Source organism: Pygocentrus nattereri, chromosome 29 (assembly GCF_015220715.1).
Source record: "Pygocentrus nattereri isolate fPygNat1 chromosome 29, fPygNat1.pri, whole genome shotgun sequence".
In the NCBI taxonomy this organism is placed as follows: Eukaryota; Metazoa; Chordata; class Actinopteri; order Characiformes; family Serrasalmidae; genus Pygocentrus; species Pygocentrus nattereri.
In genome coordinates this window covers 8,392,679-8,408,490 of record NC_051239.1, presented here as the reverse complement: position 1 = coordinate 8,408,490, position 15,812 = coordinate 8,392,679, and the positions used below count along the sequence as shown (strand labels likewise).

Below are 15,812 nucleotides of genomic sequence, written 5' to 3'. Positions count from 1 at the left end.
GAGAGAGACAGACAGAGAGAGAGAGAGAGAGAGAGAGAGAGAGAGAGAGAGACAGAGACAGAGACAGAGAGAGAGAGAGAGAGAGAGAGAGAGAGAGAGAGAGAGAGACAGACAGAGAGAGAGAGAGAGAGAGAGAGAGAGAGACAGACAGAGAGAGAGAGAGAGAGAGAGAGAGAGAGAGAGAGAGAGAGAGACAGACAGAGAGAGAGAGAGAGAGAGAGAGAGAGAGAGAGAGAGACAGAGACAGAGACAGAGAGAGAGAGAGAGAGAGAGAGAGAGAGAGAGAGAGAGAGACAGACAGAGAGAGAGAGAGAGAGAGAGAGAGAGACAGACAGAGAGAGAGAGAGAGAGAGAGAGAGAGAGAGAGAGAGAGACAGACAGAGAGAGAGAGAGAGAGAGAGAGAGAGAGAGAGAGAGAGACAGACAGAGAGAGAGAGAGAGAGAGAGAGAGAGAGAGAGAGAGAGAGACAGAGACAGAGACAGAGAGAGAGAGAGAGAGAGAGAGAGAGAGAGAGAGAGAGACAGACAGAGAGAGAGAGAGAGAGAGTTCTGTTAATATGTGTATAAAAAGAGAGATTGTTTTCTATACAGTTATTAAACTATCTGGGCAGTAAGTGTGTGTTTCTGTTTAAATATACACCGTATAACTTTAGAATAAGCATTAATGAACATAAATATGGTGCAAAGTAACAATTGAAGGAGAATTCAAAGTAACAATTAAATGTACAGATGTACTGTTAACGTCTGTAAATGCTTAAGAAACTGATATATGCAAAATCACAATGTAGTGTAATTAACGTGCATTTGTGTATGTGCATGCATTTGTAAAGGTACTACGAAGGTCCTAGCAAATAAAAGCTTAATGCACAGATAAATGGCTTTAAATGAAATTTTCGGAGGAGGCCTCAGGCTTTTGCACAGTACTGTGCCACTTGAAGCGCTGAAAGACCTTGAGGCTCCATGGCCTCGTCTCTAACAGCTAAAACCGAAACTCAGAGCTGTCGCATGACTAATTCATGAAGAAACTGACAGAAAAGCTGAAGCACGACTGCCTTCTGACTCCATTATGACTCATTACACACTCATCTCTCATTCCTGTCTCATGCTGAAACAGCATCCTGCACTCTCCCAGCCAGAGCAGCCTGCAGGAGGTGTTATCACGAGCAGCAACTCATTCAGAGCTCTGAATTTAAAAGGGTGTGTTACTCTCTACCTGCATTAAATGCAGAGTCAAATTACTGTATCCACTGTACCGGAAAGGGCAGGGAGGGGGAATGGGACCAATATTACAATACCCAATGGTTATGGAGGACTAGACTTAATTCAGATAAACCAAAAGTACGTTCTAAGTGATTTAAAAGAAAAAAAGATAAAAGTACAATGAAGGAGTGAATGAATGGCACAGATGAAGCACAATCAATTGTACCAGAGTACATACTTTTTGTGAATGTATTACTCATCAAAATAAAAGTTCATTTTAATTATAAATTCAAAATAAATAAAACACACTGAGCATACCGTGGATTGGGCCTCGTTCCCCAACCATTCTGATAAAGAAATTTCTTCAAAACCCAGTTACACAGTTTTCACAAAGATTCTGACATTATCAATGTTTCTTATTTGGAATTTGTTCTCAGGTAAGAACAGAATCTACAGACACACTCAGGAGCACAAAGGTGTGAACAGTTCCATGGTTTAAGAAGATGTCATGAATCTGATGCAGACTTTCTCAAGAAAAACCTAAGAAACAACTTAGGAAGATATTAATGAATGAGGTTCATAAACCGACGGCTTGTTTCATTACAAAGGGAGCATAAATAGTCCTGTTAAACTGACTTTAGTGCAGTGCAGTATGTGAAGTGTTAAATGAAAATCACTGTATTCTTAGTTTAGATCAAATTTTTTTAACGTGGCACTGGTTCTGGTTTTTAAATCTCAGAAAAACTGAGATACCGTGATTCTGTTTTTGCCATATTGCCTAACCCTAAATACACAGCTCTTCACCAAAAGTGTACTGCATATACATCACTGGCTTTTTAAGTTTTTTCCCCCCCTTATTTCTATAAAAATAAATAAATAAACAAATCCCCAAACCCAGATTTTTAGCGGCCTCAAAATGGGCTCTAGTTCAATTTTAATCAAGGTCAGTCTTACCTATCTTCAGACTATAAAGGACAAACATACAACCTATAAAACTTCAAAAAAACAAAAGGGCTTTAACCAGATGGGTGCCATGGCGACAGTGAACGGCGTGCATATGAGGGGAACCTGCTGGCTCATGGCCGGCCGCTGCGTCATGGCTGACTGGGCAGGAAGAGGGTTCAAACCCAGAGCTACGGAAACACAAAACCTCCCCCCCCCCCCCCCTCCCCCCACTGTGATGAGATTCCTTCCAGCCGCCGCTCGCTGAGCCTTCAGCGGCCTGCTGTACACTCTATCCCCCCGCAGGGCCGAGTGACAGACCCCATGGAGACGAGAGAAAGGGCCGACACGCGCGTTCAATCCTGAATGGGGAGTTTTCACCCAGCCTGTCGGCCAAAACGCAGACTTTATCTGAAGAGGAAACGCCTTCCATGTCTTCATTTATCTTAGGTTTGAGCAGTCAATCTGAGGCTGTTTCTTTCTTCATCTTCTTTAAGGTTTTCTAAGGACTCGGCGAGGACCTGTCTTTCAGATTTTAATGTTGAACTGAAGGTTTAACTCAACTAGAATGAACACTGAGTAACATTCGTTCAGCTATTATTTTCATATCACCTCCTCTATCCTTGCCTTCTCCTGTATGTGTCATTTGATTATGGTGGGACAACTGTGAAGATATTGGGTGCAAAATGACAGAAACCTTAACTGAACTGGTAACTGAAACAGATTTCTACACAGTCATAAAGACAGAGACCGAAATAGAAATAGAGAGTGAAATATAGTGAGAGAGGCAGAGTAGCGGTGGAAAAAAAAATGCTGCAGTTGTTGGAGAATGCAGCGGGGTCAACTGCTGGGGCTGGAGGCCGTTAATGGAGAGTTCAAGTCATAAAAGCAGGGTCATGGCCCAGAGCCTTTTCTCTTTCCACAGGAGAGGGAGTTCCTCAGGCCCGTCGTTACAGCGGAGTCAAGAACAGGCCATTCAAACCATCTGACATGCCATTTACTCTTCTATGAGACAGTATGATTACAGTGCAGAATGCTGCGTTTGAAAAGCCTTCGCTGCCTGGCTGCCTCTTTGTGGAGAGAGCGGCCTTCCAAACCGGCCGGGGGTCAGCAGTGCACGAGCACGGCGGCAGAAAAGCCGGAAAAAGAGGAGTGCTGGAAGATTTGGAGGGTTTTCTTGCCCTCCCCTCACTGCACAGACATTGTTTAGTCTGATAGTGAGGTTAAGAGTTCGTGCTTTGATTCGAGGCAGGAGGCTGTTTTGAAATTTTCATACAGCAACCAAAACAAATCATGTAAAGGCTACCGTGTAAACACAGAGTCACTGTTCTGACTAATATTAAACCAATCTGGATGCAGATAAGAGTGAAATCATTCTAATCTGTAAGTCCTGGGTAATCAGTCCAGAGTGATGGATGGATTCATAAATGTTTCTAAACGGACTAAGAAAGCTGATGGAATGAACATCCGTAATGCCTCGTATCTCAAAAGTGATGATCGAATCTCAAAGTTCATAAAATGTACTGTAAATATACATTAGTATGCAAAATTTTGTGCACCCCTAGTCAAACTGCATGTTTAATTAACACATTTTAATTGCTAAATTTAACATATTGGGGAAACAATGAAACATGAAAAATGCACAAAAGTGATACTGCATTATAGGAATATTTGTTCAAGCCATTAAATTGGGCAAATAAACAAATTAGGCACAAAAAATTTGTGGAAAAAAGTTTTTTTTTTCTGTGAACAGGATGTGAATAGGATTACTATCTGGTTTTCACTTGAAAAATCACCAAAATTTGAAATCTGACTGTAAGCATCCAAATTACAGTGTATAATCTTTCATTTTTACATTTTTTCTTGTTCTAAAATAATGGAAATATCAAACAAAACAATACCCTTTGGTGTCTACTATATAACATCTCAGCTTACACTATACATTTATAAAAAGGACATTTTTATGACAAGTCATTCCAAGAAGCCAAAAGGTCTGTATGTGCTTAATTATTCAATTGTCCTATCTGCGAAACTCCCATATCAAGGATTAATCTTTCTTTCTTTCTTTCTCTCTCTCTCTCTCTTCTTTGCCCTGTTAAATGCAAAGTTAGGAGGTTGCTAAAGCTTTTCGAGGTATTACCATCTGAATGTCATAGGCTTTGAGCTGCCTGGGGTGCGCTGAGAGCTTTAGCATACTGTACTGGCCCTGCGGGAGCCGCCGGACCCCGCCGAGACAAAGAGCTGACCGCTGACGTATTAGCTTTACAATGCTGAATAGGTTTCACTCATATGCACCCCATCACTGCTGACCTCATCAATATCAAACAACACTATATATTAACATGTATTCTTGGTGTAATTCATAAATTACTAAAATTGCCATGGAATTCAGAGGGAAATTAACAAGAACATTATAAAGACAAGAACGGATTTCTATACAGTGGTGGTTGATGGGTGGTGATATCTACAACCCAAAATGACTGGTAATGAAACTGGTAATACATCTGAAAAACCTTTTCTTTGAGGACTACTTTGCCTCAGAACACTCTGCATGCACCTCTTGCCATGAACATATTTGAAAAAGTACGTTTTAAGCCATTAAACTCTTCAGACATCTGGTTATCATCACCACCACCGTAAACGATTTCTGTAAAATGGTGTGTTTCACGCCAAATCACTCCGAGTGAATTTATTCACATTCTAACCCTTTATTTCTGCAGAAATTTAGAAATTCTGCTTTAAGCCATCATTTGTTTCCTGTGGGGTCATGCTGATGGACTAAGGACAGGTCACCACAGATAGACCTCCACTGTCCTGATTAGACTGAGCTTTACGCTGTTTACCATGAAGCTGCCAAGTTGGTCAGGCTAAGCTGTGCCAGGATCAGCTCAACTTCAGATCCATTTAGCAAATAAGTTCGGCCAGGGACACTACGCTGTAGCTATCTGTGAGGAAGTCTGACCACAATACACACATTTCGTAGATTACATTTTAAGGCCAATAGCCTGACTATAATGAAATAAAACGTTAATGGCTATTTTCAGTCCTATATGACTCATTAAAACACCGTAACCACAAGCTGAAATGTGTAACATTCTCCTGGGCTGAATCCTCCAGTAGCTTCATTCTCGATGGGAGAAGGTGCCCAAATGCTTTACAGTAACATTGACTTCCCTTCACTGCAGACCATTTGCCTGGATCTTACAGCAGAAGTAGTGTTATGCAGGATGCATTTCAAATCGTAAATTATTGGCCACGGTATGTGAAATGACTGACTTCCTTCAATGAGAAAACACTGCTACCAACGCTGGCTTCCTTTATTCACACCTCAGCCCACTTTGATTGGCTAAATTTGTCACCCTCTCTTTCAAGTGCATGGCCACCCTATAAACCTGGAGTTCCCTCACACCTTCATCCACTTGATCCCACAGCGTCACCTCACACACCCCGCCTCCGTCTCAGCCCGCCCTGTCACTCAAACACACACACACACACACACACACACACACACACACACACACACACACACACACACACACACACAGCCTCACGTTCACCGATGCAGAGATTACCAGTTCAGTAGAGATTCAAAACATGACTTTCTGTAAAGGCAACTTAAAAGATGACACCTCAGGTCATTCTGGACCACTTTTATATCATAGCTGGAGAAATATTTTACAGTCTCTTAACTGTCCTCTCCAGTACTGAGCAAAAGTCAGAGCCCCTTTATTTCTTTCATTTCCAGTCTAAATGGCATGAACTATTCATTTTTCACTATCAGGAAAAAAGCTGAAAACTTGATATAGATTTTTAACATTTAATGCATCCACCTTTTGCCTTAATTAAAGCTTCCATTATTTTTGGGGGGACTTGATTTCAGTTTTTCAAAGAAATCTTTTAATCATTTCTGAACTTCTGTTTCAGAAACTTTTTTTCCTTTGACTTTCTCCTTCCTTTCGCAAGTGTATCATCTTACATCTAATCAGAAATGTCCCTATAATTAACAGTTGTACTTAATGGCCGTTTTGATTGGAAACTAAATAAACCGCAGGTGTTTTTGACTTTCAGAGCCCAAATGTTGTTGTGTGGAAAAGAAAAGCTGCTGTGGTTGGGTGTAGGAGGGGGAATATAAAAGCCAGCTTTTCTGCCACATCTTAAACCCTTCCCTTAGCCTTAAGCTGTGTATCCCCCACCCTACACACACATAGTGCCAAGACCCCCTGTTGGGTCTATTAAATCTTGCATTGTTACCCTGAGGTCAGGCCTGGTTTCATTCCAAACTTCAGCAGGAGCAGTCCAGCGCTTTCTACTACGGGTGGACAAAAACAAAAGTAACATCACAGTGCTTGGAGACAGTTTTGCGATACACAATATGTATCACGATATCTAGCTTTTTTTGAGGTTTCTGAAGTTGGAAAAAAAAAATCCAACACCGAAACGGAAGCACTGAAGCAATGAGTACAATGTTTTTGGGTTTTTTTTTAGCCTGCAGACTAAATTTAGAAGGAGACACGATCAGCTACCTCTACCATGTAATTACTATACATTAGATGTTGCTATTTACGGGTCCCTAGGTGGGTTAAATCTGTGTTTTTATTATCATGAAGTAGTTCAGTGTTCTAGAAATGCAGATGATACCCATGATAGGCAATAACATTGACATTTCATACTGACCACACTTTCTACACAACTGAAGCCGCTGTTAACTCGCAAACGAACTCATCACTTCCTCCTCTTCCCTCTCACATGCTAAACTTATAGTAATGTCAGGTTCTTAAGGTCCTTCATCTATGAAGTGCTCATTATATAGGCCTGGATAGCCTCATCATCCAATGAATAGCCAGAGAATATGGTGTTTTAACTACCCATCTTAACCTTAATGTATGCTGATTTATTTAATATAGATTATCTCCATGTGTCCACAGCAAGATGGAGGCCAAGAAGCAGAGGTTAGGTTGACTACAAGGAGGACTGTGGATAAAGAATGCAGGATGGTTAGGGGGAGGGGGTGCTCTCCAAGGGCTTTGTCTTTGTTTCCATTAGAATCAAACCCAGCTTGAGTGAGCGAGTGAGCGAGAGTGTGTGTGTGTGTGTGTGTGTGTGTGTGTGTGTGTGTGTGTGTGTGTGTGTGTGTGTGTGTGTGGTGGGGTTCATCTCTCCTGTACTTTTCCACTGTTTCAGCACTTCTTTCTTCCCCAAGCATCCTCCCCCAGTCTTCTAGTATATATTTTTTCACTCATTCAAATCACTGGCACTTTCACTTTAGTTCATCCTTCATTTGGAGTTTATTCAATCTCACCCTTCAATGCGCTTCAGCTTCAAAACCACTTTAAGGTAACAACAGACTTTGATATATAGAGAACGACATAGAGACAAAAAAATAAAAAAATAAAAAATTCACCCGGAAATGTAAAACACACAGGTGAAAATATCCCGTAAATTAACACACATCACGTTTCCTCAAAACTCCCAAAACTGCCCTGGAAAATAAATTTGGGGCTAATCAAACTGCCGACTGAGAAAAATGCAAATTTTCGCTAACATACTCCATGTGGGCTTAACAGAATATTCAAAAAGTTGACTAAAAAAACTGAATACCAAACTATTAAGCTCATTTATTACTGTCTGACTCTGAAAAGCCTCTGATCAATCTGGTCTGGTCTGGTCTTGGTAGGCCTGAACAGTTCCTGTCCTAGACTCTAAGACTAATCCTCTCAGCTTTGGCTAGCTGAAACTCGCCCAAACCACAAACGAATGAATGAATGAACGGGGAAAACAAACAGGTTCGCATAAGAATGACCTCCTCTTCCAACCCCCAGCTCATTTTGCCCTGTGTACTGTAGCTCTCTCACCCAGTCTAAGTACCAGTCTTTAGCCTTTGCTAATGGCGCCAAGATCCACCACTAACTCAGCGCTGATGCGTTTGGCCTTTGCTGATATACCTGCTAGCATACTGATAAAAGTGTAGGTTGCTTCTTCGCATACATTGGTTTAAGGCCATTTAAAATGTTTACCTTTGCCTTGTCAGTAGGCTAGCCTCATGCTGGCTTGCTTAAACTGTGAAAATGTGTGAAAGTGCTGAGGCTGCACTGGAGATGATGTAGAGGCCCTTTTTTGCATCCTCTCTCAACAAAACAGCTGCGGCCACTTTTTGCCAAGAGCACAAGAAACCCATGAATAAGTACTGCTGCAGAGGTCACCCACAGTAAAGCTGCTTCTCCATCATCTGCGCTGTAGGGTGCTGTGTGGTTTTTATACTAAGGTATATTAAATCAAAAAAGGCCACCAGCAGTTAAAACATATCAAACCCTGAAATGCGAACAAATATCATGAGTCTTGCTATTAGTCAATTGATCTCCGACCATTTCTGAGATAACCTCTTCTTCTACCTGCCAGTTTCTCCTACTAAACTTCCCTTTTTTCTGTAGTCCTTATCTAAGAAGGGTTATGGGGCCTGGATTCCAAGCTGATGCCACACAAAGCCTTTCATGTGTGGCTTTGGAATTTCTGTATTTGTGGGGCGCTATTGATTGGCCAAAGTCTACTTAACTTAAGGAAAAATCTCAAAACGTCATTCATTAGAAGGTTTATACGAAGGCCAAAGTGAATGCGTTTCACGCTTTTGAACTGATGGTGTGAAAAATGATGTGTTTTTGTGATTTAACACAAAAAACACACTTCAACTATAGTTTGCCGATGTATCTTGACACATGATAAAGCTTCATAAAGTGAAGGATGCACAGAGTACTATGCAAGGTCTCCACTCACACGATACGTGAATAGATGCTACGCTGAAATATATAGCATAAACAACACTGAAGTGGAAAAAATAAGACTGATTTTCTTCAAGTAAATGTGCTAAAGGTTGAATAAAAGCTTTCCGTCGGTGAGATTACCTTATCTAACCTGCAGAAATGGCCCTGAAGCTAAAAAAAAAAAGGCTCATGTTCAAAGCACCAAGCAGTAATGAATTAAGGAGAGGAACCAACAAGAAAAAATCAATCAATCCTGATGTCAAAATAATGCCTGTTTTCACAGGGGTATCAACTGTTTGTGTGGGTGAAGCTTCAATATCACTGCACTGTAGCGCAAATCTAAAAAACACATACTGTTCGGTGACCTAAGCAGTCCACTCGTCTAATTGGCTTGTGCCGTCCATCCAGACACGTTTTCATTGGGCCTAAATTTAGACCAATTTTACAGAACCTCAGATCACTGACCTCTCCTACTGCTATTGATCTACACACAGGCTTTAGCCCCATCCCCCGTAACTAGGCACACGCACTGCGTCCACATTACCCTTCATCCCCCCCACCCTTCACCCCTCCCTCAACCCAGATGCCACTGAGAGGTGACTTCCTGCCTGAAAGAGTGACGGATGAGAAGGAAGGACAGAAAAAAAATGGAAGGGAAAGAGGAAAGAGACACAGATTGAACATGGAAAGGGAGAGGTGGAAAAGAAAGACAGGAATGGAAAGGATGCAAAGAAGCCCTGAGAGGCCCCCCCACCCCCTTGTTGTTAACAATAACACAGGAGCAGGGCCAGGCGCAGGCTCAATAGGATTAGCAGTGGAGGAGAAGCCTCGTACTGTAGCCTTTTGAAACACGTACACAAACACAATGGTGTTTTCGCATACCACCCTCGGCCATATTCAAGCACGGCCACAATGTGATAGCATTTGCAGCCTCTTTAACTCAAGAAAACTAAAGTGTCCGTATATAAACATAAATGGGTCAGCATCTCATGTTAATGTGGCCAGTGTTCAGATAAATGAGGATAAGCTTTAAATGTCAATTATACATTCTGTAAATGATATGAAGGCTGTATGAAATAAAATACACCAATTCGACCCATTCAAAACCTTCACAGGTAATCTGTATTCTTTCTATTACATCGAGCTGATCAAATGTCAGGACACTGGTTTAAAGATATTAAGATGCACCTCATATCATGACATAAGAACATTTAGACATCCGACCCTCCACAAGTGATGAAGAATGCATTCTATCTAGCATTAAACTAACCACAGTTTAAAGGCTAATACCACACCAGCCTTGCCAGATCAGTTTACAACCGGAAAGGGGTTACGTTAGGCATGCAACTCAAGCCACAGCGCACAACTACTAGTCTATTTACATCATTACTAGCAATGGTGGTGCTCTAAAAAGACCTCTCAGAATCTCATGTTAATCATTAGCATTAGCTGTTCCATTCAGCTTGAGGGCTTCAGTAACACTGGCTACTCGATGAACATTGGCTGTCGTATATCGGCGTCCTTGCATTTTGCTAGATATATTTAAAAAAGGCTCAAGAATCAAAATATGTTACAGGGCTGGGCGATTAATCTAATTTCTTTTTCAATTATGATTTTGGCCTCCAGTGGTCACGAAAACAAGATAAAACTATTCAATTCAAGGATTTAAAAGTCTTAATCTTAAAAGTATTCATCTTAATAGTGACCAAAATGATCATGATTTTTCACCCTCATCAAGCCGTCCTCCTGTATTCCAGAGTGATTCTAATTTAATCAAGCTCAGTCTTGAAAAACGACCCAGCTCAGAGTCATCCTGGGTATGTCCCCCCCTTTCGCTTCAATATGTCGTCCCAAAACTAGCCCGAGGTGGGCTCCGTGTCTTCAGCAGAGTTCATTCACAAATGTGAAGGTGTGAATCAATGAATAAATGAAAGCGAGAGAGGGAGACAGGGTCATCAAACGAGGGGAAGGTGCTTTACACCTCATATTGCAACGTGAGAACATTTTCACATCAAACCCAGAGAAGGCCAAGAAAAACACATGCAAATTAGCATAAAACTAACACAGCGGTTTGAAGCTAATATCACTTCAGCGCTGGCGGGTCGGGTGCGCAGCTGGTGACAGGAAAGACTAACGTTGATTTTTTAGAATTTTTTCAAAAGACGATGGGAAAATTCGTCTCTGTAAAAGAACCACTGCACGATTACCATCAAAGCTAATCAGAATTTTTGCTCTCGATTTCTTCTTTCTTTCTTTGAGCTGAACAAACGACGTCAGCCTGCTTTTACAATCGTAAGACGCACCACGTGTCATAGCGTGAGGACATTTTCACTTCACGGCTTCACAAAACGAAGCAAGCTACGAAGAACACGTCGACTAGCATAAAGCTAACACAGCAGTTGAAAAGCTAGGTCAGGCTAACCGATCCAGCCGGCATCGGAGGACGAACCAACTTTAGGAAGCAACGTCAATTATAATAAATTCTGTAAATGATACGAAGGCTGTAGAAAATAAACCAATTTCAAGTTAGCTTCAGAGCTAAGGCGGGTTTGTGTTGTTGATTCTTCTTTCTTGAATATGATTCTAAAAACGTTTTAAAAAGGTTTTATAATAGGCTGCATCTCATTTCTACTTCTAAGATGCTCTTCTTGTCGCAAAGTAAGAGGATTTTCGCTTCACGAAGAACAGAGCTAGCCACGAAGGACACGCGCCAATTAGCATATTAGCATAAAACACAGCAGTGTAAAAGCTAAAATCAGGCCAGCCCAACCGCTTCGGTCGGCATCTGAGGACGATTCAACTCCAGGACGCCAAACTGTCGAGTACTATACATTCTGTAAACGATATGAAGGCTGAAGGGGTTAAACCACTCACACGCTAAGCCAGCTTCAAAGCTAATTTGGATTTTGTACTTGGCTCTTTTCTCTTCATGAGAACATTCACATGAAGCTCCCAGCCTGGCCAGGAGAGCGGGCGGCTCAGGACGATTCAACTTTAAACAGCCTATTTTATTGATTGTTACACATAAAGGCTCTATAATAGAAAAAAGACTGTATAAAATACATCAACTAAAACCATTTCCATGCAAACTTGGTCTCAGCGCCGATGTGGATTTCTGGTCGTTTCCTTTTTTTTGTTTTTTTCCTGAGCAAATGTTACGACACTGGTTTTATGATCAGCTGAGGAGGAGCCAAAAAGTCAAAGTGATAAAACTGGGAGGAATGAGGGGTGAAGTTTGGGCTACAGTAGGAGGGGGCAGGGGCTTGTGTGCGTGTCGGGGGTTTAACCAGATGAGTGTAAGGGTCCCGCTGACCCCCGCTCCTCGTCACATGAACACAGCTGCCTGCTCAGCACAGAAAACCTTTTCCAGATGGGCCACAGCCTGCATACCACACAGCACACACACACACGCACAACCCCAGCACAGCTCACTATTATTACACAACACGAGGCTTCGCCGTCATAAAATACTACATTTACTGAGCTTTTTACATATAATATAGAACGTAAATGCACTATTATACAATTCACCACCTTAAGACAATCAGCTTAACACAATAGCACTTAATGCTAAACAGAATGACCCTAAGAAAACACTACTGATAGCACAGCAGCCCATGGGCCTACAGTGTTTACTCAGCCTTCAGTAACAAAGATAGCGTCATCATTACTGCAGACACGGCTATTTGTGATGCAACTGTTACGTAATAGTCATTTTGCATTATATACTCTACTCAAAGTGTGCCCACATAGCCCAGCAGACTGTTCCTACATGAGTTCATACCTGAGAACGATGTTAATTCGAACATTTATTCCTCTGTTTCTATTCACAGGCTCACATTTCCATCGCTAGGTGACATTGACTGTAACAGAAAGCTGATATGATTCTATTTTGCCGTTTTGCTAATACTGTACTACCGTTTATCCACATATCATCCCTGGCACGAACACGCTGTATATGCATTTTGGCTTTTTTTTTTTTTTGCACATTTTGAAAAGCAGTTATCTTTATTATTACGTTCAAATTTCATGAACTGACCGACAGAAATTGCCCCAAATGACTCTGTGGTGGGGGGGGGGGGGGTGGTTATGGTTACAGTAACTTTCATTACAAGTTAAGAATGTTTGTTCCTTCTGTAATGTTACCATTTTGAAGACACAAGGTTTTGTTCCAACAGCGCCGATGCACTCCATTTCTCACAATGTATATTACGGAAAAAGACCATATGGCGCAGACCTCAGTCTCATTTAACTATTACTACTGCTACATTTTAATTATGCTAGACAAACGGATAAAGATAAAGCCATTCACAGATGTTTGCCACAAAACAAATAACCTGTGCTGCTAAACCCACCAGCTGTTAGCTTCATTAGGCAAACTGGGCATTCAGAGCATCAGGAATGACCACTAAATTAAACATACTGGTAAGAAAAAAAAGCGTTTTATTTCATTTGGCTACTTGTTAGCTATACTGTGTACATCTATACATTAGGCCACCAACCTGCTTTAGAGTAATCCCAGTGAAAAAAATCAACAGCTCATTCATTCTTTCCATCATCCCTCCTTCTCCTTCTTACCTTCCCATGAATCCATCTCATGTCTCTTCCAATCTTTCTGCCATTCATTCATACATGTATCCTCCTGGTGAGCGGCTTAGGCCTCATGTCTCTCACCCTTCCCCTCGCTCTGCCTCTTCTCGCTCTTTTTCTCTCCCTTCTCTCTCCTGAGCTCTCCTCTCCTCTCCAGCTCCGGCTCCCTCTGATCCTCCTCCTCCCACCACAGCTCTGCTGGTCACTTTCAGCCCTGGTCACATGACCGCCCAGTTCAGGCCCCAGGGGTCACGGTGTGGCCAGAGGGCCAATGACGTTGTGGGGGGTTATCTGAGTGGAACTGATAGCCCTATTTTTCCCCTGCAGTAGAACAATACAGACCCCCCCTTTCTCCCTCTCTCCCTCTCTCTCTTATTTTCAAAGCCAGGCGAAGTGCACGGACAGGCAGAAGTTAATGCCTCACATACAGAGACACTATCACAACCAAATTGAGCCGTTCTGCCACCAAAGAGCTCTCGATGTTGGACGCAATAGGACAGGAAAAATGAAGCTACAGTCGTATGCTAAAGAGAACGCACTGATATATGGATCTTTCTTCGCTATTTCTAGTGCATACTTTCTAATTATTTGCTGGGTTTAACATATGGAAATAAATATAATATAAATATAAGAATAATATAAAAAATAAAACATGAAATAATGTCATAACCCAGGCCACATTACGTATTTTCCCCCCCGACATGTTAAATTCAGCAAATAAACAGTGATTGTGCGTTAAAATGTACAGTGTGTCTCTGTAGTAGACGTATTCAATTATTTTCACTTAGAAAATTAACAAACTGTGCAGTTTGACTGGGGCTGTTCAAACATTTGCATTCTGCACATAGAAGAAAAAAAATGCCTTTAAATAATATTTTTTTTATGACTCAAAAAATTTTACTGTTTATTGTTTCACAAGGATTAGTGCATCACTGTAGTCACAGCAAAACCTCCAATCAAAATCTCCAAAATCAGACGGAAAAAAACTCGTTTAATGTAGAATAATGTTGGTCACTTCAGACCATATAGTCCACTCTTCCCACAATGTTTACAATATGTGAACATCAGCTGCTCTTTTCAACTGATTTAAAGCAATTAAAATCTCAACAAATGTACCAGTTATGAGGTTTTGATATCACAGCACTGATGTACTGAAGTGAGACCATCAATTTACAGTTCAATATCTTTTCTTATGAATTCTGAAGTTCTTATTCTCCCATAACTTAAAAAGTCACTTAAAGAAGCCTTTTTCTACATATTTAGGAAAGGATCTGCTTGAAACTCAAACCACTAAATAGCAAAACCACCCAGAATGCTTCACTTCAGTCCATTTCCAGGCAGGTAGCATTAGCCACACGCTAAAAGATGACCACTCCCGTCCTCCCCACCGCTAGTCAGTTACACATAAGAGGCTTTTCACATTCAAATGCAACAGGCGAGTCAGCGAAGAGAGAGAGAGAGAGAGAGAGAGAGAGAAAGGGAGGGAGGGGGAGGAGAAGTGCTGAGCTGCACTTTGTCATGTAGAGGCTGGGAGGGCCGGGTGTGGCGGTGCATGAATGAAGGCAGGAGAGGGTTCAAGTTTCTGCTGCAGCTGTCCACTCTCGGCCCAGTTTGGCCCTCCAGCTTCTTCTGCCTCTGAAGCTAAACGCATTTAATTACTTCAGCTCATAACAGGACATTTGAGGACAGCTACAAATGGCTATGCCAAAAAAAAAAAAAGCTTTGCATATTAATAATTAACGTTTTGGGAAAACAAAATGGGTAAATTGTCGCTGCTGGAACCTCAAACTTGACCTAACTACTTGCAAAACTTGGGCAAAAGGTTCAACAGTTGCAAAAGTTTGGGCAACGCTGGTCAAATCCAATGTTTTTTTTGGAACATAAAAAAATTAAGTAAAATAAATAAAACATATGGACCATAATCTTTGTACATGCTAGATGTTTTATTTTCCAATATGTTAAATTCAGTAAATAAACAGTAATTGTACATTAAAATGCGTAGAAATTTTCCGTAGAATTGTCACTTAGAAAATCAACAAAACCCGTTATTTGACTGTGGGTGTTCAAACTTTTGCATACAACTGTACTTGCACATCCTACAATGAGCCATTTGGATTGTTGGGTCTTTACAACAGTCACCACAAACATTTGCTTCCCATCGTTTTCTCAGTTGATACTCCAAAGTACTAAAAATACTTATTTAAAAATAAAAATGCACTAAACTGAAACCAAGTGTACATATATATATAGAGAGAGAGCAAAAGAGAGAGAGAGAGAGAGAGAGAGAGAGAGAGCGAGAGCGAGAGCGAGAGCGAGAGAGAGAGA

General features: G+C 41.3%; 1 protein-coding gene across 1 annotated transcript in view; it reads right to left on the bottom strand.

The window, feature by feature from the left end:
- The window catches only part of nr6a1a (nuclear receptor subfamily 6, group A, member 1a), a 27,774-nt gene extending 14,259 nt beyond the window's left edge, over positions 1–13,515 (bottom strand). The window contains exon 1 of the mRNA XM_017719699.2: positions 13,476–13,515. Within this exon, the coding sequence (XP_017575188.1) occupies positions 13,476–13,491 (16 nt within the window). The 5' untranslated portion in view covers positions 13,492–13,515. The remainder of the gene's footprint in view (positions 1–13,475) is intronic.
- Between the last annotated feature and the right edge of the window lie 2,297 nt (positions 13,516–15,812).